We start from the raw sequence: 23,326 nt of genomic DNA, 5'->3' as shown, positions 1-23,326 counted from the left end.
ACTGTGGATTCATTTATTTTCGTGGGTACCAATTTTCGTGGTTTGAAGAAAACATACATATTCGTGGATATTTAATTTCGTGGTTTTGGCAAAGTCTACACTCATTCCTTTAGAAAATTGGTAATTCGTTGAACATTTGAATTCGTGGTTCTCCTGTACCCATCAAATCCACGAACATTAGTATCCAACGAATATTAATGAATCCACAGTATGTCGATGTATAAATTGTTAGCTGTCAATGGCTGTGTCCATATCTACAAATCCAACAATATTCCATGAATCATCAGATTTTTTAATAATTAGGTCATCCTGAATAGACATTACATCAAGTATTATTCCTGCATGTTTTCCAAATTCAAAAATGCTTTGTTTTCACAATTCTTTCATCATTCAAGTAAGATTTATGTGGTTGAATCAAGGAGTTTGTTTCTCAGAATTTTTATAATACTGTAGCAATCGTTTTGATGGCAATTGAAGAAATCCAGATTGTTTAAGGTCATAATATGCTTGTGGAGACCTTTTAAACAGAGTAAGACACAAATTAATTATTTTAGGGTCCCACCTTCTCTGGCGAATATCTGTACCTTTCTTACAGTTATTTAGTTGTGATTTCAATAGTATTGCAAAATTTTCTGGAACATCCATTTTTGAAATTAAATTCAAAATTTGTTCGTGATTGTTGTGATCCTCTTCTGAAAGTGGAATAGAATTATCCTCTTTTGAAAATGGAACAGAATTATCCTCTTCTGAAAGTGGAATAGAATTATCCTCTTTTAAAAGTGGAATAGAGTTATCCTCTTCTGAAAGTGAAATAGATTTATCCTCTTCTGCAAGTGGGCAAGATTTTCCCATGGCTTCTTTATCATTACTTTGAATTGTTACAGTTGTATTACCAGGTATAGATTCCAAAGATCCTGTTTCAATACAATTTTCACTATTTGTTATTTCTGTTACAACTTGTCTTTCTGGCCCACATTTTTTCTTTTTGTTCAATTGGGATTTATTTTCATCTTCATGAACCTGTTTCTTGCTTTTATTCTTCAATGGTGTTTTATTATATGAATGTTCATCTTCATGAACCGGTTTCCTGCTTTTATTCTTCGATGGTGTTTTATTATATGAATGTTCATCTTCATGAACCTGTTTCTTGCTTTTATTCTTCGATGGTGTTTTATTATATGAATGTTCATCTTCATGAACCTGTTTCCTGTTTTTATTCTTCGATGGTGTTTTATTACATGAATGTTCATCTTCATGAACCTGTTTCTCACTTTTTTTCTTTGATCTAGTTTTATAGTATGAATTTTCACACGTGTAACAAGTAATACTTTTTGACGTCAAGTTTATCAACATTTTACAGGATTTTGATCTCTGAGTTACGTAACAATTATCCGGGTCATTCGACATACAACAATTTTCCTTAAAAAATGCATTTGAAATAATCACAGCTTGATTTTTAATCCCAGTACAAAGTTTAAGGGAACATATGACTTTAAGCATACCATCCACATTTTTCTGGTTTATCTCCAGTGGATATCCAGTTTTGAACTCCATATTATTTATTGTCAGCCATGTGTCGTCTTTGCCAAACGTAACATCACAAAATTGTTGTTCGCCATCAACAACAGTTTGTAAAGGATATCTCAATGTATATGCAATATTTTCTTTCAAAGTTGAACAGTGAGCTGGAATAATTGCAAGACTGTTGCTTTGAGGCCTAACTTTCAGATGTTTGTAAACAACAATTCTTTTGGAATTATCAAATTTGAAACTTGAACTGACACCAAAAATTCTGGGTATCAGCTTACCAATTAGTTCTTTACTGGGAGGTGCTTGTTTCTTCAAGGAATAGAAGGCTATGCAAGCCTCATAAACATCTGTCAATTTTGTGTCACATTCTTCTTTTTCATTTACATAATTAACTGATAACCTGCAATATAAACACAAAAAAAAACCAATATGAGTGCTTTTTTTAACATCTAACAACATAACAGTGACTAAATTAAACAACAAACAAACCCAACATACCAACCCAATCTTGTTTAAATTATGGCACTCAAGTTTTGGCAAACCAAATTTTTTTAATGTGCCTCCAAGGGGGGCATCCAGGATTTTGGAAAGTGGGCGAATGTTTTTGGGGACCTTTCATACCCTAAAAAACACATAAAATAAGGGTAAAATTAACTTTTTAAACAGTTTCTTGTGTATTTATATTTAGTAGCTGTAAAGGGTAAGGGTAGGACATTTTTTATGCTTTATTCTCCCTATTAACTGTTCGCATAAAATGATAGTATGGATTCAAAGCTATGTACTGATATTTGATGTGAGAAGACTTTTGGTTTTTGCACTATAACTTTAGTTTAAGTAGACGACGATGCCAACGTGATACCAATATACGACCAAAAATCAATTTTTGCAGTCGTATAAAAAGATATTCCAATTGACATTTGACAAATTCATTAGAATAATCTACATGTATACATTGTATGTTTTATTTTGGAAAAAAGTTTGTTTCCAGGTTTTGGACCCTGAGAAAAAAGTTGTTTGTTTCACCCTCAGCTGCCACTATATGTAATGCCAAAATTGAAAGAAAAAAATTGTTTTCGGTTTGCCCCGAAAATCAAATGGTTGCTGCTTTACATCTGCATAGTCAAATGTATAATATTTTTTTGGATTTAGATTTCAGTTTTATTTTTTTTTCTTCATATTTAATATATACTTTTTCACATTTTGATAATGAAAAGGATTCAGATGTACCTAGAACAATCTCATTCGTTATTTTAATCAAGGAGGTTATATGACCTCCTTGTTTAAACAAAAAGGAAATAATGTTCAGATGCAATATTTAAATAAAGAAATTAAATGTATTTCTATGTGCAATTTTAAGAAAATAATAACGGAAAAGTACTTTTCTAATTATCTTAACGTTATTTTCAATAAACATTTTTTTGGGTAAAATCCATGTTTTTAACATCTTCTTTTCAATGAGGTATATTAGATGATATACGACCTTGGTCTATCCTAGGTGTCAATATTTTTTTTTTAAAAGTGCAAGAAAGACTTCCTCTTAATTTCAGTATGAAAACAAATAAAATAGAAAAGCAATACATGAACCTAAGACCGCTGACTGCCAGGTCACCAAAAGACTGTTGCATAATTTGTGTTTGCTTTTGAATTGAAATAATTGACTGTGAATAGAAGAAGCCAGTTGAAGGATATATTTACAGCTTCTATTTGAATAATTATTTTTAAGCTTGACTATTTTATTTATTACTTGGGAATGTTCATAATGTTTCCGATTATAACTCTTTGGCAAATCCTAATATCTACTAACTGGATGATTTATGTAAATTGCACAAAAGTATCCGAGTATCGCAATATAGTTTATGCACTCAGTTTGCTTTAAAAATAATCTAGAATTCTGGATGCATTAATTCTGTCTATCATATCTTAATATTTTGTTCTCATGGTAAATGCTGTATGTGGTGAAACCTGTGGCATGCAATTCATTGGGACCTCTTACGAAGAGACTTATTTTAGTCTCATAAAACATCTCAAATTTTGAGGATTTCCTGATTTTACTTAAATCAATTCAAACATTATACAGGGAAACTTAGTTTTGCCGAAGAATTTCTTAATTCAGAAGTTTATGAATACCTTTACACACTTTCAAATAACCAATTTATTTTTAAAAAGGTATGTAGATATAAAAAGATACCACAATTAAAATGATGTTCGCCAGACTGGAGTTAAGTCTGCAAGAAAAGCATCAGTGACGCTCGAATGAAAAAAGTTAAAAGGCTAAATACATGTACATTACAAAGGTAAGGAATCTATTCTTTGGGAAGACAATCCTTAGCTTTTTGAACAGTTCAAAGTTTATAATAGGACAGTGACTCAAAAAAGAAATAAAATAGAAACAACTCGAGGTCAGAATACCGTTAGTAATGATGACCTTGCTTGAAAGTCACATGTAAAGCTCTTTCTGTCTTGTCCTGTATTTAGATAACAAAAACGAACATAAGCTTTCACGAGTGAGTTTAATAGTATTGCATGCTAGTATTTTAGCGCACAAAATAGTAACTAGAAAGCATCTAACTGATACTCAAGAAAATCTAATAGTTGAATTCGAATGTCAAACGGTCTACATTAAATGTTTTGTCTCCGGTTTCATTGAAGTTTTATCCAGAATGTTTGAGAACGCAAACCAATAGTGTGCTTTTGAAATGTGATCTATAATGTGAATGAATCAAGACGTGTCGGATAGTTGGTCAACACAATGATTACAATTTTCAAAACCGTACCATAGTACAAGTATGTAGATGCTGTATAAGGTTAAACTATTTAAAAAACAAACAAACAAAATTTGAATTGAAATTTCATAATAAACTAACGTTCCTTTTAGTAATTTTTTTTCAAATCCTTTGAATATATATAATTTCAATAAATACAAACGTCAAGTATTTACGGATGGACATTTTATTTATCAAATGAATCTATTTTCAAATTCAAACATTCCACTTAACTCGAATAATTCAAGCCCTTTCCGTGTCCGATTTTCTCCCACACGAGGTTAATGTAGCCTTCGTAGATCAGCGGAATATAAGGACTGAATTATTCGGGTTACATTCCACTATGTGAATATATTACTATGCAAAATATAAGGAAAGGCTTCTTAATCCATACCAAAACAGTATAAAATAATCAACATTATGGTTGTAATTAAATTGTGTTGTGATAATTGTAAATTATTTTTACGGTTGATGTGAGCTGCAAGGATTTAAAGTCATGCTTTATGAATTGAAAACACACAAGTATTTTTATTCATGACCGTTTAAAATTTGAATAATAAATTTATCTTACTTTCTGTTTTTATGGATATATAATAATACAAAAAAAAAAAAAATTACTCATAAAACCCAAATAACAAAATGGTATGAAATAAATAACGTAGACATATAAGGGTTCTTGTTTATAAACATTTTTTTTTGTATGATGCAAGAATTTACTAAGATTTAATTTTTATGTTTCCAGTACAAATGAATATTTAAAAATACCAAAAACAGAGTATCTTGTCATATAAAATGCTTATTTCTTAATTGCAACTCTGAAAACATTCTGATTTCAATCAATGTTAGTTTCTTCAGAAACATAAATACAGTATATATTTTATATATATTTCTTTGATTCGGATTGAATAAAATAAATTTGATAAGAATATTATCTTTCTGTTTTCCAATCTAATATTAATATTTTAACCAGAATGTTCTCTCTTGTAAGTCAATGACGAAATACACAGTATCCTGTGGTTCAATCTTCAAACATAATTAGTTTACATGTTATCCAGACAACAGACACTACCACGTTATAATTAACCTAGAAACACACAGTGTACAGTGGTCGTTTTAAAACATACATGTATAATTAGGTCCAAGACCACAATTGTCGTCCCTTGATTTTCGTCCCTTGATTTTCGTTGTTCACGAATATAGTCCCTATTGGTAACAGTGGGTTACTTGCCATTAATTATTATACCCCTTCCAAATTTATTTCTCCATGTTTAATGCCTCAAATTGTAAGTAGGGGGTTGAAATTACACTGTAAAAAAATTTGGGTCCAGAATTTTTAAGGAAAGTAGTGATTTGGTCCGGGTGAAAAAGGTTGAAAAATAGCACTTCGGAAGCTGTCTAAAGATTTTAAGACGCCCTAAAGATAAAATTGTCCATATTTTGAGTTAGAGACGATGAAGTTTTCTATAATTTTGATATAATTTGTCCCAAAAGTAGTACAACACACTGTGAAAATTTCATTGAGAAAGCGCAGGTGGGATTTTTTAAATTTTCATTTATGTTCTAAAAGAAATGCACTACGAATTAATTGTGTTCTCGGACCTAAGAGGTGAAGTCTGTAAATATAGAATCTGTACTTTGGCAACTTCCCTAAATGATTTGGTGGTGTCAATTTGTCAAATAGCATGAAACTAAAGGATTTAAACTTTTATTCTATAGAATTTCTGCAAAAATGACCAATTTCGGCATTTTATGGTCAAAATAGGCATTTTAAGGCTGTTTCAATATTGATGCATACATGGCATCCTGACTTTCTATCTGACAGGTTTTCATGTGTCAATACTTGTGTTTCTATGCCTTTATCTAGTTCTTCTACTTGTTTATGAACTCAGAATCTACAGAAAAGAAGATTATCTCAGACAATAAGTGCAAAATGTGTTGTATAAATGACCCTTGTCTAAAGCCCTGTTTGGATGATGTCAAAAGTGGTGTTCTTGGTACATAAAATTTGAAGTCCACAATAAAGACCTCACTAAATTTGTACCAAAAGCACTTTACAATGTCTATTGTACCTGTTCCATTTCACATAATATCTTTCTTTTCTTCTGTAGGATAGCAAGTGGTTTAAATATAAGCCTGTTGAGACTAAAATTGCATTCAAGTTTTTCACTAAAAAGCCAGAAATCTTTGTATCAGACCATACTGTCTGCAAGAAAGTTAATTGCAAGAGCCTTTTTGTGCTCAGATTTATTATATTATGTCACATGAGTATAGAAATGACAAAAAAAGACACATTTTTTTTATTTCTTATAGCCTCAATATGCATTTTTTAATGTAAATATGTGGCACGGCCTAAATGGACCCTTATTTTTTTTTCAAGTCTTACTTGGCTTAAGACCCTTTTAAACTAATATGATATGTTATTTGTAAATTTTCTTTCCTTTTAAGTACATTCAATACATATGTAAGGATTATTTATAACCAAAAAGCTTCACAAATTTAAAATTGCTGGAAAATATTACATCTTCATGTAAGGCCCCCTTTCATTGAAAAACCACAATTTTTAGGCCTAGGCTGATATAAATTTGACTTTTTAATAATTATGCTAAGTCTGATAAGTCAAATGAGTACTCTATTGCTTTAAGTACATAATAAATGATATATTAAGGCATTAAAAAAGAAGTTTTTTGCAATATTATAATTTTTAAAGCCCAACATGTTGATAGTTGAATTTTTTCAATTTTAACGTCAAAATATAACACGCAAAATTGAGTATAGAATAAAACATATTGTCTATAATATATATCCTATTGTTATGAAACTTTGCAAGCAGTGTTATAATTTATAAAGCTTTGGTCATACCAAGTTTTTTTTAAGATTTGTCAACTCTTTCTATCCTATTAGGTTCGAGACCACAATTGTCGTCCCTTGATTTTCGTTGTTCACGAATATAGTCCCTATTGTTAACAGTGGGTTACTTGCCATTAGTTATTATACCCCTTCCAAATTTATTTCTCCATGTTTAATGCCTCAAATTGTAAGTAGGGGGTTGAAATTACACTGTAAAAAAATTTGGGTCCAGAATTTTAAAGGAAAGTAGTGATTTGGTCCGGGTGAAAAAGGTTGAAAAATAGCACTTTGGAAGCTGTCAAAAGATTTTAAGACGCCCTAAAGATAAAATTGTCCATATTTTTAGTTAGAGACAATGAAGTTTTCTATAATTTTGATATAATTTGTCCCAAAAGTAGTACAACACACTGTGAAAATTTCATTGAGAAAGCGCAGGTGGGATTTTTTTAATTTTCATTTATGTTCTAAAAGAAATGCACTACGAATTAATTGTGTTCTCGGACCAATTGCATCGCCAATGGCCATGTTTACATGAAAGCTTATCTCATAAATTAACACAACTGGTTTCAACGTTTGACTCTAATTAAAATAATTACGCATATATAAAGGTAAATATTAGCAGCTTGTAATTGCCTGCAAGGAAGTATTTAAATTCTCATTAAAATAGCTTGCGTCCAGTGATAAGGCATCATATGTAACATATCTATTTATTATACTTCACGTTAAAATGCCATATTTTGATTGGCTAATGCGAGGGTGTCATTTTACTCTATCACATAGCTGAGAGGGTGACAATTTTTTTGAATGTTACCCTCTTGTCTAAACCAATCAAAAATAGACAATTTAAAGGACAATGGATTGAATTTACATCAAGTAGATGAATACAATGCTTAAGTTTTACGTTTTGGATCAAATTTTATTATCTAACTGTCAAAATAAAAAAAAACCATCTTGTTGTTTATTTCTAATACTCGTAACGTTGTTATGTACGTGACGTCATAGAAAATCCTTTTGAAATAAAATTAATCTGTAAAAGACAAAAATGGTAGGACGTTCAGTATAATAAATTAAATAACACATAGCTGAGAGGGTGATAGAGCAGATTGGTACCCCTTGAAAAAGCATTGTCAACCTTGGCTTCACCGCGGTTGACAATGTTTTCTCGGGGTACCAATCTGCTCTATCACCCTCTCAGCTATGTGTTATTTATATAATAGCAACTTAAGATGATAATGCTTTAATATTCAACAGGTCAATTAACAAGCTATTGCGCATGTATATGAAAGGTGGCAAAAGTAAGAACAGATGTATTCTAAATAACATCTTGTGTTCCGAAAGACTATGGACATTGAGGGTTTACCCCCAAAAAAAATGTGGTTAATTGCCAATGAGACAACTCTCTGCAAGAGACCAAATAACACAGAAATTTGCAAAGTTCTATAGGTAATCGTACGAGCGTAGTAAAGTAATGAGCAAGGCTCATACCGCATAATAAGCTTTGAAAGGCCCTAAAATATCAATGAAAAAAACAAGTCAAACAAGAAAAGTTACTACCTAATTTATGTACAAACAAGAATGTGTCCAAATAACACGGATGCCCCACTTGCACTATAATTTTCCATGTTCAATGAACCGTGACATTGGGTAAAAAAATCTAGTTTGGCATTAAAATTAGAAAGATTATATCATAAGGAACATTTGTACTAAGTTTCAAGTTGATTGGGCTTCAGCTTTATCAAAAACTACCTTGACCAAAAGCTTAACCCTGAAGTGGGACAGACTGATGAACGAATGGTATGACGGACGGACGAACAGAAGCACAGACCAGAAAACATAATAAAAAAATATGAAAACAACTTCAGTGTTGACTTGCTAGTGATTACATTAGTAACTACTTAATACCACTCGGCCACCTTGGTTGAAAATATTGACTTGATATTCAATTTAAAGTTAACATCATGACAAGTTATAGATCCAGGGGTCAAAAGTAGAACCTCGCCCTTCCCCATTTTCTCAGCTTCATACAAAAAAAGTTTATATTTTCCTGACCGTAATATTGTATATTTATTTGGTACTTCAACAGTTTGGTCTAATGACAAGGTCATAGATTCACATGAGATATATATGTTTTGTATATATAAATTTGTATATTTGTCATGTTTGTATAGACTATCACAATTATTGTATGGTTCGGTTTCTGTTTCTGTCGGATTACATGTACAGCCTCCTTCAACAAACTGAAGATTCTGCTATATATATGTTTCTGACAAGTTCTGTTTTTCGGGAGAAGACATCCAAATAATTAATTGTTGCTGTAAAACCATAGAAGTAAATATATACAGTGAATGCATAATTATTTTGATTTTTTTAAATATTTTGTGTTTTTCAGTTAGTGCTGCCACCGTAGGAAGGTGTCCCAGAAAAATATTTAAATAGCCTTGCCAGATGTCATAATTATTTGGACTAGCCACTAAAACAAAACTTGCACTAATGCAAACTTGTACCACTGCTAACTCGTACCAACTTATTTAAATGCATTTAAGGTCAAGTGACAGTAAATGGGCTATGTCACAGATTTCAGAAAAATTTTGCATACAACTCTGGATCGATGAACTTCAACTAAAAATCGAAATAATAATGCATTTATCTCATTTATCATTTAAAATATTACTGATTGAATTCTTACAAAATTGGTGAGCATTTGTATAGAAAGCACATAAAATCGGCATAAAACCTTCTAAAATTTGTCTTAAAATTACAAAATCTCTAATTCTACTCCATAGATTTTTCTTAAAAAACTATATGTTGTTGATACATAAATTACCGTTATAATGATATAAAATAAAGATAGGGTCACCGACTTCGTTTTTACGGTATTCATCATTCAATGTTGTGTTCTTTGTGAAAAAATACTATAAAACGTCGAAATAATCGAAACGTCGCCGTGTTGCCGGCCGTAAAACGTTGATTTTTGACGTTTTTCACTACAAACAAGGTGAAAAAATGATTTTGAGACAACAAACGAAGTCGGTGACCCTATCTTTATTTTGCATCATTATAACGGAATTTTATGTGTCAACAACATACAGTTTTTAAAGAAAAATCTATGGAGTAGAATAAAAGATTTGGCGATTTTAAGACAAATTTTGTATGTTTTTTCGCTGATTATAAGTGCTTTCTATACAAATATTCACCCATATTAAAAGAAATCAATCTGCAATATTTCAGATGATAAAAGAGATAAATGCATTATTTTTTCGATTGTCAGTTGTAGTTCACCGAGCCAAGATTGTATGCAAAATTTGAGCAAAATCTGCGACATAGCCCATTTACTGTTCCTTGACCTTAAATGGTGAATATATACTTTACTTTCACTCCATACCTCTTACATTTTGTAAGTCTGTAAAATGTATATAATTTGAAAGTACAATGACCAATGTGTAGCTAATGTTCCTCGTCTTTTGGATCTGAGACTACTATAATACAGTAGTCTCAGATTGGATAGAAAAATACCGTGGCAGATGTAGATTATTAAAGTATTATCAGTTTCACCCCAAGAAAATATTAACTTTTCATGAATAAATCTTACAATGTCTAATTAGCAGTTAATAAAAATGATTTCCAAAGTTAAATTCTTAATGTCTATAAACAAACAATGAAATGTAACTGTTTCCTGTTAAATATAAGGGGTTACCGAATTTTCCCGCCAAAAAGCACATGGCTTTCAACAATTGTAAACATAGCATACAATTTGTGATCATGGATTACAGCTTTAATAAATTCAATTTGGATATAATAGATATTCATTTTAAGGTACAGTTAAAGCAATGTTTTAACTTTCTTCTGGATTAAGTTCTAGTTTGAAAGGTCAGTTTTAAAAACAACATTCACTATTTTTGTCGAAGTTTTCATTAAAATCCAGAATAAAATTCAAGTAATTCAACTTTATTTTTTAATATTAAGTTTACAACAAAAACACCTTAAAACATTCATATTTTTAATGGTACAAGTTAACAGTGGTACGACTTCCCAGTGGTAAGAGTTAACATTTTTGGTATGAGTTAATGTGGTACAAGTTAACTTGCTTCCGTCAATACCTATAGCCCCAATTTAAAAAAAAAAACAACAACAGAGTCAGAGGGACCCCTTCAATTATAAAGTATTCAATGCTGGCATGGCTGAGAACCCTTTAGTCCAGATATTATGACTTCTTGGAAGGCTATTTTAAATATTTAAAAAAAATATGATAGCTTTTCAAGATGTCATCTGGTCATAATTAATTGGACTAGGAACCACTTTTGAAATTTAGGAATTTCTGGGCATGTTCTCGCCCATTTAAATAGGCAATAGAAATTCTAAATGAGAATATCATTAGGCAGGTAACAGCATTTAGGTATTTTCTATTGATGAAATCAAATATTACCATATAACTGCATCAATCTGATTAGACATAATCAAGTCTTCATTCTCGCACTGTTTTTGTTTTCAAATAAGGATAATAAAAGTTAGGGGAGAGAAACCATTGAGAATATGTTGCCGGTCCAACGATTTACCGAAAAGAACCGAGAAGGACTAAATAGAACCGAAAAAAGAATCGAAAAGGGCATACATGTGTATATTTATTTTGTAATCAATGTATATACACGTGAAATTTTGATTTAGTTAAAAATTCCTCGTAATAAATGAACGCATAAATCAAACTTTTATTATACATATATTAAACAAAGAACGACCCAAAGTCGTCATGTGTCCGCGGCACTTTCTAATACAATGTAAGATGATGATGTAATGACATGAAGATCTGTCATTACATGTATCATTGTGTTTAGGATTTTTTTCAATGTGTGTCAATAAAAGCTTCCGAGCTCAACCCTAGCCCTAACATTTTGTATAGTGTTTCGGTATTGTTAATGAGAGCTAGAATATCAGAGGGGGGGACAGGGGTAAGGGAGAAAGGGAGAAAGGGGGTGGGAGAAAGGTGAAAGGGGTAGGAGAAAGGAGAAAGGGGGTAGGAGAAAAAAATAAAATATGAAAAAATAAAATATCTCTCTTTTTTCCGGTAAATTAAAAAAAATAAAATAAGGAGAAGAAGAGAAAGGAGAAGAGGGGTAGGAGAAAGGAGAAGGGAGAAGGGTACCCCCTGTCCTCCCCCTCATATCACAGAGTTTGGATTCAAAAGTCATAAGAAGTTTTGTATGGTTGAGTATCTCACATATTAATTATTTTAAGATTTACAGTCAACAATTATAGTTCCCGTTTCTTTTATAACCAATTATTGGTTTCTTCTGAAAAAAATGTTTGCAGCTAGGTTTTTGTGAATTTAAGCCGAAGTATAAAATTTAGTAGTATCGTTATAAGTTTTCCCCCGTTGATGATCTTGAGTATTAAGTAAACGGTCAATTAGTTCTGTATTAAAATCAGGAGATGTGGTATTATTGCCAAGTAGACAACTATCAACCAAAGCTATTTAAAAGGAAGTGTATGTAAGAAATTATCTGCAATCGTTCGGCCTTCAACAATGAGAAAACTTAATACCATAAAGTCAGCTATACTGGGATGTCCCGACATGAAAAATATGAAACGATTTGATTTAGATAGCTAAAAGCCTAATTTATAACAAAAAAATATAACAAAAACAAATATGACATACATGAACCAATGACAATTAATAATCTACACGCTTCTTACGTGGGACAGACACATAACTTGAAAATGTGGCGGCGTGGGACACTGGTATTTTAACAAAGCATAATGTAAGAACAAACAATATATGTGTTATTGTATTATAAATATCGTTGGGATATATAAGTACCGGACCACGTCCAATCTGTGTAGTCCATATCAGGAAAGTCGCCTCCCAAAACATCAATATAATAATAATAAAAACAATCTGTGTAGTATTGGTATTTGTATCCATCTAATGAGTTAAGCCTTCTTCAACTGATTTTATTAGTTCGTTCTTATGTTGTACCGTTATACCACTGTCTCATGTAAGGGGGAAGTTTGATATCCCGCTTACATGTTTAACCCCGCCACATTCTGTATGAATGTACCTGTCCCAAGTCAAGACCCTGTAATTCAATGGTTGTCGTTTGTTTTTGTGTTATATATTTGTGTTTCGTTCTTTGTTTGTACATAAATAAGGCCGTTAGTTTTCTCGTTTTGTTTTTTTACATTATCATTTCGGTACCTTTATAGCTGTCTATATGTGGTATGGGCTAATAAAAGAAGTACAGTGACCTATGTTTTTTTTATGTATCATTTGGTTTCTTGTGGAGAGTTGTACCATCGACAATCATACCACATCACCTTTTTTATATTTAAAAGTCAGTTGAAAATGTCTACTCATCAGATCGATACAAAGATGAACAAGAATGTGTCCATAGTACGCTGATGCCCCATCCGCACTATCATCTTCTATGTTCAGTGGACCGTTAAAATAGGGTAAAAACTCCAATTTGGCGTTAAAATTGGAACGATCATACCATAGGGACATACAATTTTGTTGATCAAAAACTTTAATCTGCATGAAACGGGACAGACGGACGAACGGACGCACAGATAAGAAAACAGAATGTGCATAAATGGGACATAAAACAGCTTACAAAAACATAGAATGAACGTGGCAGGTTAACAACAACAAAAAGAAAAAAAAATAGAGATGTGAAAGCACTCTCAGTTACTGACAGCTAGTTCAAAGCCAATAACAACAAAACAAAATATTGTATTTTCGCATATTGTTTTCTATTTCGTCTTTCTACAAGACGTTTTTTTAAAGACTGCTAGTATTTATTATACCGCGCATTCGGTGGTTGATCAAGAACTTTTTAAAATAGGGGCCACTGCCTGCCATAAAAAAGGGTCCTCTACAGTATTGCTTCATTGATTCCCTATATATATATATATATTCAACCAACACAATGTGTCTCGGAAATTAGGTGTTTCAAAACTAGTTATCTCAGAAACTAGGTACTTCAGAGACTAGCCGTTTCAGAACTAGGTGTCTCGAGATACTGTTTCTCAGAATAAGGTGTTTCAGGAACCTAGGATTTTTGAAGCTTGCTCTTATTTAATAGTGGAAGAATGGTTATAATATAATTTTTGAGAAAATCAGTTGTTAGGACCTCGGAGTCAGTGGAAGTATTTAGGAGAAATTAACGTTTTAGTTTTTAGATTACTTTTTAATACAAAGTAAATATTGTTGTTTCTTTATCAAGTTTCAAAGTTCAAAGGTTGGTCTCGTAGTTTGTAGTAAAACTTCCAAGTTGCAGTTAGGTTTTGAGCTAGCCTAAGCAAAAACTTGATATTGGATACCCGGATTACTATATAAGCTAAGTGGTTTAATTTCTATTTACAACAGAAAAATGTCTTTGGAATTATAATTAGTCATGGATTTTACATCAATATAGTCAATTCTGTAAAAGGGAACACATTTTTTCTCAGTTTAACCGAATTTCCAACATTTTATTATATTTTGTTTTACTGTTGTAAAATAAAAAATAAATTGTAAGCATTTTATTACTTTCTTTGACCTTTAAACATTTTCTCGTCTTGAAAATGCATGAATTATTTGTCACTGGACGTTCAACAAGTGGAAGTGGAAGTTTTTAACGACATTGACTGGCTATAGTTGTAGCACTGGACGTTTTCAATCAATCAATCAATCAGATATTTTCTGTCGTTGATTATCTTTTTCGATGGCTTATAGATCTCTTTGTAAGCTCACTCCAAGATATAAGAAGCACGTCGTCCGTTCAAAAATCGTCTTCTATGAAACTATACTGAAACGAATTAGAACGGCAAATATTGTGTGAAAGAGTCTGAGATTGTCGAGTTTATAACTTTATCCAATATTTTGATATTTTTAACAAAAATTACCACCATGTAGAAAAAGACTGAAAAGTGGTTTTTAATTGACATTGTTAAGATTAGTCAAATGAATGAAAATTGTTCGAACTCAACTATATTCATTGTGTTTTTCCGTTCAAAATTAAGATTTATACACAACTTGAACTTGACATTATCAAAATGCGTACCACAAGTAACGTGGGCCAGCGTAATTTATGTCCTTTTCTTTAACATGTTAGCTATCAAAACAAACAAGTCTCGCACTTGCTAAATGCCTACAGAAATAAGAAAACAATATAGTCATAAAAGACAAATTTCTTTTCTATAGCATATCTTTATTTTGCATTTTCAATATACATGTAGATCACTAGGAAATTTAAGGTATATAGTAAGAAATAAAATAAAATGACGCAACTATGTATAGGAAGGACGAGGGTGCATCATTATTGGCTTTATTGCTGATTCCAATCGATCAGATATGTGAAAAGATTCATTGATCGATGTTATATATTCTTTGTATATATATTTGAGAGCTACCGTCTCAGTTTGTCTGTCCTTCCTTCTCAAGGCACGTTGTTCCTTCTTCCTCTTTCAATGTCTTCTAAGTCCAATGTCAAGATGATTTCCGGTCTGTTTTCTTTTTGTTGTCTTTACAAAACATTATTATCAAAACAAGAACCAATACTTCAAGCACTATTCCAATAAACGGCCACAAAGGTGCTAATTTTTCTGAAACAAAAACAGCAAAACAACTTGCATTATCCACATTTTAAGACTTTACACCTTTCATGAAGGCTAGTTTTGCAATTATGAAATAGGGAATAATGTGAACATTTGTTTATGTTTTTCTACGTTACCAATGCTGAAATCAATGCTGGTCATTTGACTGTTTCCTATAGTTTCATAATTTATATTTTACTGACGGTTTGTTATTTTTTCCTGCATGGTTTGAGGACATTGTTTTATACCTTTATAGATCTTTATAAAATGGTATTTTCAATAAAAAATTTCATTTCTCCATTGATCTTATTTATTAATTGTGTTAATGTGATATTTGAATATTCTATCAAACCAGCAACAATAATTCTAAAAAAAAAATACACTTAAAAATTCTTCCTTTTATCTCCATGTTTTATGTGTGTGTGTGATCTAGGTCAACATTGTATTAATGATGTACTAATGGTCAGATGAGTAATGGTATCAGATGTACTTTCAATTTATTAAAACATGGGTACTTTATTAGATATAGGAAGATGTGGTATGAGTGCCAATGAGACAACTCTCCATCCAAATAACAATTTAAAAAGTAAACCATTATAGGTTAAAGAACGGCTTTCAACACGGAGCCTTGGCTCACACCGAACAACAGAATAATAAGAATAAGAATAAGAATAAGAATTTTATTAGTTTGAAATCCAAACAATAGGATTGTTACTAAAATACACAACAAAAAAAACAAACAAACAGGCATATTAAAATTACAAAACGATAGTCAATAAACAGTTACACTACAAACATGTAGCATTGAAAGAAAAACAAAAACATAGATTACTAGTATTAATTATAATACTATTTTTTGACAGCATGCCTCCTCTTTAAAGTTATGAATTAAAATATTATGCTTATATATCAAAAAATATGTTTAGGAAGATGTGGTGTGAGTGCCAATGAGACAACTCTCCATCCAAGTAACAATTTAAAAAGTAAACCATTATAGGTTAAAGTACGGCCTTCAACACGGAGCATTGGCTCACACCGAACAACAAGCTATAAAGGGCCCCAAAATTACTAGTGTAACACCATTCAAACGGGAAAACCAACGGTCTAATCTATATAAACAAAACGAGAAACGAGAAACACGTATATATTACATAAACAAACGACAACTACTGTACATCAGATTCCTGACTTAGGACAGGTGCAAACATTTGCAGTCAGGATCCTGATGTTCAGCAGTTGCGGGTCCAGGGGTAGGGGGTCCGGGGTTGGAACCCCCTTTTTGGACGATCAATGCATTTGAATAGAGACATATAGTTGGAATGGTTTTACACTAGTCATTTTGGGGGCCCTGTATATAGCTTACTGTTCGATGTGAGCTAAGGCATGTCGAAGACCGTATACTTTGACCTATAGTGGTTTACTTTTATAAATTGTGACTTGGATGGAGAGTTGTCTCGTTGGCACTCATACCACATCTTCTTATATCTATGATAAGAGGTAGACATAACTTGTGCTTATGGTGTCCTGTCGTACCATTTGTATCTATAATGGTCTTACCTCTTACACGGACCAAAGTTGTAAATGACTTTCTTCCAATACTCCATGATGCAGAGCAAGTATAATGACCTCTGTCCGAAGTTTTAACCGGTGAAATCTGAAGTGAACCATCTTGTTTTCCCTGTGTATTTGACAATACTATTCTATCATCGTTGAGCAATACTCCATCTCTGTACCAAGTAACTGTAGATTGGAGAAAACTTGGAACAGGACAGTTTAACATTAAATCTTTGTCTTCTATAAAACTGTATGATTGGTCAAACTTGCTGTTGTCTGAAGAAAATGGAAGATATATTACATTGATATACTTGTGATCTAAACATCTTTTTAACTAGTCTTTTTTAATGTATGGTTTTACAATTTTGAATTTTTGACTTTCATTTTCTGAAAGCTAAAATGACGTGTACAAATACAATATAAGGTCAATGTCAGCAAAAATCAACTCTTTTGTATGATTCTTGTAGAACTGCGAAGTTTACCGAGTCCTTCAAAGGTTTCGTGTTGATTAAAAAACAAAATATGTGTTAGATATTGATCTAATATTGTTTTTGTTATACTATATATTCTTCTTCTATATATTGACTTCGGTATACACGTGTGCTTCTTGTCACATAAGCTATTCTTTTCTGAGTGTTATCTTGAAAATCAAATAACTCAAACGAATAAGCCGTTGCATTATAACTGTTCAAAATTATTACTGCATGCAAACTCTAATTTTCGTCCAACGAACAAAAAGACCACACACGTGCATACGTGCATACCCATTATTATAGTACTGAAATAACAGATACATGTAAAAGAGAATTTTTGAAATAGATAATAGTTCGATCAAATAGTTGTTTATATACCTGCAAGAACTATAATCGTAACATTGGCAGATGAATCGTTTGAAATGCATGTATATATTCCTCCGTCTGAAATATCTATGGACGATTTTAAAATATTTAATTTTACAGTTGATGAACTTGCGCTCGCATTGTTAAAAGTAACATTTGTCTCAAATCCGACTAATTCTTGTCCATTTTTCCTAAAGATGGGTATTACACTTTCATTGGTATGTCTATAGGTGTATTCACATGTCAGAGAGAAAGAACTTTTTTCAACTGTTTGGTGTAATTCGTTTCCTTCTAATATTTTGGTAGATCCTGGAAAAAAAAACAATAAACAAACACTCGAATTATAGACTGTGTTACTGTTAGATGAAAATAATTAGTATACATGTATGCAAATGAATTTTTGCAATAGATGAATGGCGATTTCATTTCTCATATTCATTAGATACATATACTCATGTTGGTCTAACACAAATAAAATTACATGGGATTTTCCTTACATTTGTACATAATGATAAATCTAATCAATGACAAACTTTTGGGGTTGTGTGGCTTCTATTCTAGAATCTTGGAATCAGCATGTTTATTAATAAAAGGAGACAAAAAAGTTTAAAAAAAAATGAGAAAAGTCGGCCAAAGAATAGAGAATAACGGAGTGCTAAATTAATATAGAGAGGAGAGAATATAATGGGCATACCATAAAAAAAATATGGTTTACAAAATTTGGGAATACAAGAACCCTGTCTTCCCCTTCAAGATTCTCATTAATGATTGTGTCACTATATTTTAAAAGAAACCCATTACCGATTCTTTGACAGACTGAACGACTCTTCATCCAAGATAACAAATGACATAGAAATTAACAACTATAGGTCATCCAATAATGAGCAAAACCCATACCGCGTAATAAGCTATAACATGCACTTCTATGCTATTTTTTTTTATGTATATATAAAATAGTGACCAAAATGGCATGGTACAATGTTTCCTATTTGTTTAATGTTTACCATAAAAGGAAAACTGTTCAGTACCAAATGGTGAAATTTCGGTCAGGATATTCCAATTTGTATAAGCGACAAAAACATACAAAATGTTATGGGGAAATAAAGCATTTTCCACGCGGAAGTCCATTCAATTCAATTCAAAGATTTTATTGTTTAAGGTGGTACCTAACACTACAGGGAGATAACTCTGTAAAATCAGCTAAACGTTTTAATTACGTTGTGTTGTACAGGGAATATTAAGCTTCTCAGCGATCAAAATTGGTGTTTGTCAAACTGCTATATAACCAGTGTAATTTTTCTGATAAAATGGTTGGTTCAAAATTTGTGAAATTTTTATATTTTTGCTAAAGGGTCTAAGTAAATACTTTGTCAAAATTTTAGGAAAATTAAACGAGCCAAATTAATTTTAGTGAAAGTGTTGGGTACCACCTTAAATATCCAAACAAATGGATTGGACAAAGGCTCAGCCTATATAAATCCTTTCCCATACAAGATTGATAAATAACGTTCGTTTGCATGTAACATCTAGTCTCACAGAGAGTTTATAGCGGAGGGACCGTGTCTTCTTATAATAAAAGGTAGCACTCTATTAAAGAGGAATGTATAGTCTTTTTTTCATATTACCAGACTCACTGTGACAAAAATGATTATCTTTAGAACTTATATATGTTACAGTGAATTTGTATAATCAGGGATTATGTAGAATCCCTGATTTTTCAGGGAATATGTAGAATCACTAAAATGATTAGTTATTATATATAATCCCTGAAAAAGACCAGTGATTTTACATAATCACTAAACATCTTAATAATTATTCTACAAATTCCCTAATATGATTTCAGGGATTATGTATAATTTAATGGTCATTTGTTTGATAAACAAAATTAATTTTTAAACAAATTATAATTTTAAGTTCCTTTCATTTTCCTTGCCAGATGAAATAATTTTGCTTTAACAAATGTAAACACAGAGGATGATCTAAAAGATATAACTAACACAAGGTGTCAAGATAAGACTTCAAAATTAATAATAATAATAATAACATTTTCTTCATAACGATAGCTTTACATGTATTGTTCGTTTATTAAAAGCCAGCATCAAATGGATATTCATCCTTTATTTGTAAATCCACAAGCATGTTATTTGTGATACATGTAAAGCAAATGGAACAGTAGATTATGGAACAACTGTTTTGTGTGGGTTTTTCTGTTTGTTCAAAGAACAATTTGCAAGAAATTCAAACTGTGAGAACTTAGGCATCTAAATGTATAAAAAAAAACATGCAGAACTTGGGATTGACAAATAGAACAAACGTTAAGAGGAAGCTTGCATATTCTCATAGCAATTCCACAGGATAAAATAGAAAAGGGAAACCCAAAAAAACATAATGGCAATTGTTAAAAAAAAAGTCTGAAGAAGGATTTTGCCTGACCACAAAACAATGGTATCTTTCTTGCTCGAACCAGTTCAAGGTTTCAAATTTCCATTTTTTTTTTCTTTTGGGGGAGGGTACATTCTGATGTTTTTACTGAACTTTTTATTTCTCTTAGGCGTGTTGTTAAAATCTGATTCGATACGTGCAGGAACAGGATTTTTTTAAATATGGATATTGTGGTAAAAACAGATTATTTTAATGTATTGGGTTTAACATTTTAATATTAAGTGTGCCTAACTTTAAAAAAAAAAGAAGGGTTTATCATTTTGACATGTTGTGCTTAACATTTTACAATTTTTGTTACTTTATTATGATGCTTTTATGTGATTTTAAAGAATAAATTATTTTCTTTTATTCATTATCTTTATAAATAAAACATTTTCTTCATTTCAGTTATTATGTAGAATCCCTGACGTTTTTTCTACTGAAAATTTCAGGGATTCTACATAATCACTAAACTAGCCAGTGATTCTACATAATCCCTGAAAATTTCAGGGATTCTACATAATCACTGATTATACAAATTCACTGTAACATATACATGTTCACACAATATCAATATATTACAGTACAGCTATTTAATTTTTACCACCTACATCTATAACATTTTCTATGATATATATTGTATTCAATAGATACGGGGCGCCGAATGGGACTCTTGTGGTTTTGTACAAAATTCAATTCTGTCATAACAAAATCATTTTTGTCTTACAAAACTATGTGCTACAGACTTGTTTTGTGAGAACTTCAATTTTGTGATGACAAAATTCATATGTGTAGACAAAATTCATTTTTGCCATGACAAAATTCATTTTTGTAGACAAAATTCATATCTGTCATGACAAAAGTCAATTTTGTCTAAAAGGTATGCAAATATAAACATATTTGCATACAAAATTGACTTTTGTTACCAGATATGAAAATTAAATCACAAAAGTCAATTGTGTGAGGTAAGATTCAATTTTGTGAGACAAAATTGACTTTTGTGAGACAAAATTGACTTTTGTGAAACAAAATTAACTTTTGTGAGACAAAATTAACTTTTGTAAGACAAAATTGACTTTTGTGAGACAAAATTCAATTTTGTCATTTTTGTTGAGACAAAATTCAATTTTGTCATTTTTGTTGAGACAAAAGTCAATTTTGTCATTTTTGTTGAGACAAAAGTCAATTTTGTTAATTTTGTTGAGACAAAAGTCAATTTTGTCATTATTGTTGAGACAAAATTCAATTTTGTCATTTTTGTTGAGACAAAAGTCAATTTTGTTAATTTTGTTGAGACAAAAGTCAATTTTGTCAATTTTGTTGAGACAGAAGTCAATTTTGTGACGACAAAATTCAATTTTGTAACAACAAAATTGACTTTTATGAGACAAAATTGACTTTCGTGAGACAAAATTTACTTTCGTGAGACAAAAATCAATTTTGTTGAGACAAAATTCAATTCTGTCAATTTTGTTGAGACAAAATTCAATTTTGTCAATTTTGTTGAGACAAAAGTCAATTTTGTCAATTTTGTTGAGACAAAAGTCAATTTTGTCAATTTTGTTGAGACAAAAGTCAATTTTGTGTAACAAAAGTCAATTTTGTGTAACAAAAGTCAATTTTGTGTAACAAAAGTCAATTTTGTGTAACAAAAGTCGATTTTGTATGCAAATTAGTTCACAGAAACCAAACTAAACTAATTTGAATAAAAAATTGACTTTTGTCGCTCAATTTTCAAATTAGGTAACAAAAGTCAAGTCTGTGTAACAAAAATGAATTTTGTCATGACAAAAGTGACTTTTGTCCGCTGATAGATAATTTTGTATGACAAAATTTTAAATTTGTAGTATGATACAAATTTTGTTAAACTGAACTCATTTTTGTTGAACAAAAGTCACTTTTGTCCGTACAAAATTGAATTTTGAGTACAAAACCACAAGAGTCCCATTCGGCGCCCCGTAATAGATGCGTGTTTTGTCTACAAAAGACTTATCAGTGACGCTCGAATCCAAAAAAGTTAAAAAGGTAAAAAAAAGTACGAAGTTGAAGAGCATTGAGAACTAAAAATTCCTAAAAGTTAAGGTAATATATATTCCTGATATAGAAAAGCCTTAGTATTTCTAAAATTTTAAGTAAAATTAGACAAGTAGTCTACATAAGTACACAATGAGAATGCTTTGCAGTTGGTATAAAGAAGGTCTATTGCCATTTCCGCCATGTAAGGAAAATGATATGTTTCTTGTTTTTTCTATGTCAGTAACCTTGAGCACATATAAAAGTCGCGGTACTATTAACTTGGTTTCTTAAAAAAACATCGTCTTACCTGAAATACTAGTTAATAATCTTAAAAGCCATAGAAGAGACTGTAGACTTCTAGTGTGCATTGTGATTAATTTACATTGTTTTCATCATACACCTTAAATTAACCATAGCCGGAAACAATAAGTACGAGGACGGATATTATAATTGTTAAGTTTATAAAATCGCAAATAATTTATGATTGTAAAATTTACTAATCCAGTAATTAGTACTTCGGTTTAATATCCCATGGTGAGATAACGGCAGCTTGCATGGGAATTGACACAGTCACTTGTTTTCTATCCATGGGAAGATCTACTATCCCTATATATTACGAGATCTTCCCATGGATAGAAAACAAGTGCCTGTGGGAATTGACCTTCCCTTAATTTAATTTTCTACTTGGGGGGGGGGGGGGGGGGGGGGCAATTTTAATGTTGTTTTTCCTCACCATATTAAACTTGGAAAATGTGTTGATGGGTCAATGATACTTCTGCAGACGTGGAC

General features: G+C 31.3%; 2 protein-coding genes across 2 annotated transcripts; both read right to left on the bottom strand.

Moving 5' to 3' along the window:
• Window positions 1–204: 204 nt before the first annotated feature.
• On the bottom strand, window positions 205–11,651 carry LOC134715817 (uncharacterized). Its single transcript, XM_063578298.1, has 2 exons — window positions 11,563–11,651; window positions 205–1,930 (listed from the first exon to the last, which is right to left on the bottom strand). The coding sequence occupies exons 1-2, from the start codon at window positions 11,589–11,591 to the stop codon at window positions 415–417; spliced, it is 1,545 nt and encodes a 514-aa protein (XP_063434368.1). The 5' UTR covers window positions 11,592–11,651; the 3' UTR covers window positions 205–414.
• Window positions 11,652–15,301: 3,650 nt separating this feature from the next.
• LOC134714137 (neuroplastin-like) lies at window positions 15,302–22,916 on the bottom strand. The gene is made up of 4 exons (XM_063575381.1): window positions 22,845–22,916; window positions 18,113–18,409; window positions 17,265–17,537; window positions 15,302–15,716 (listed from the first exon to the last, which is right to left on the bottom strand). The coding sequence occupies exons 1-4, from the start codon at window positions 22,903–22,905 to the stop codon at window positions 15,601–15,603; spliced, it is 747 nt and encodes a 248-aa protein (XP_063431451.1). The 5' UTR covers window positions 22,906–22,916; the 3' UTR covers window positions 15,302–15,600.
• Window positions 22,917–23,326: the final 410 nt, after the last annotated feature.

The sequence above is a fragment of the Mytilus trossulus genome, chromosome 4 (genome assembly GCF_036588685.1).
Source record: "Mytilus trossulus isolate FHL-02 chromosome 4, PNRI_Mtr1.1.1.hap1, whole genome shotgun sequence".
NCBI lineage: Eukaryota > Metazoa > Mollusca > Bivalvia > Mytilida > Mytilidae > Mytilus > Mytilus trossulus.
Note: the sequence above shows the minus strand (reverse complement) of the source record. Positions and strands in the feature narration are given on the sequence as shown.

Coding starts and splice junctions, on each gene's coding strand:
- LOC134715817 (XM_063578298.1), bottom strand. CDS start 11,591: ATGTCTAATCAGATTGATGCAGTTATATG. Junction 1,931..11,562: donor CAGATTGATGCAGTTATATG/GTAATATTTGAT, acceptor TTTATATTGCAG/GTTATCAGTTAATTATGTAA.
- LOC134714137 (XM_063575381.1), bottom strand. CDS start 22,905: ATGCACACTAGAAGTCTACAGTCTCTTCTATGGCTTTTAAGATTATTA. Junction 17,538..18,112: donor TACGATTATAGTTCTTGCAG/GTATATAAACAA, acceptor CATTTTCTTCAG/ACAACAGCAAGTTTGACCAA. Junction 15,717..17,264: donor AACTTTGGTCCGTGTAAGAG/GTAAGACCATTA, acceptor TTTTTGTTTCAG/AAAAATTAGCACCTTTGTGG.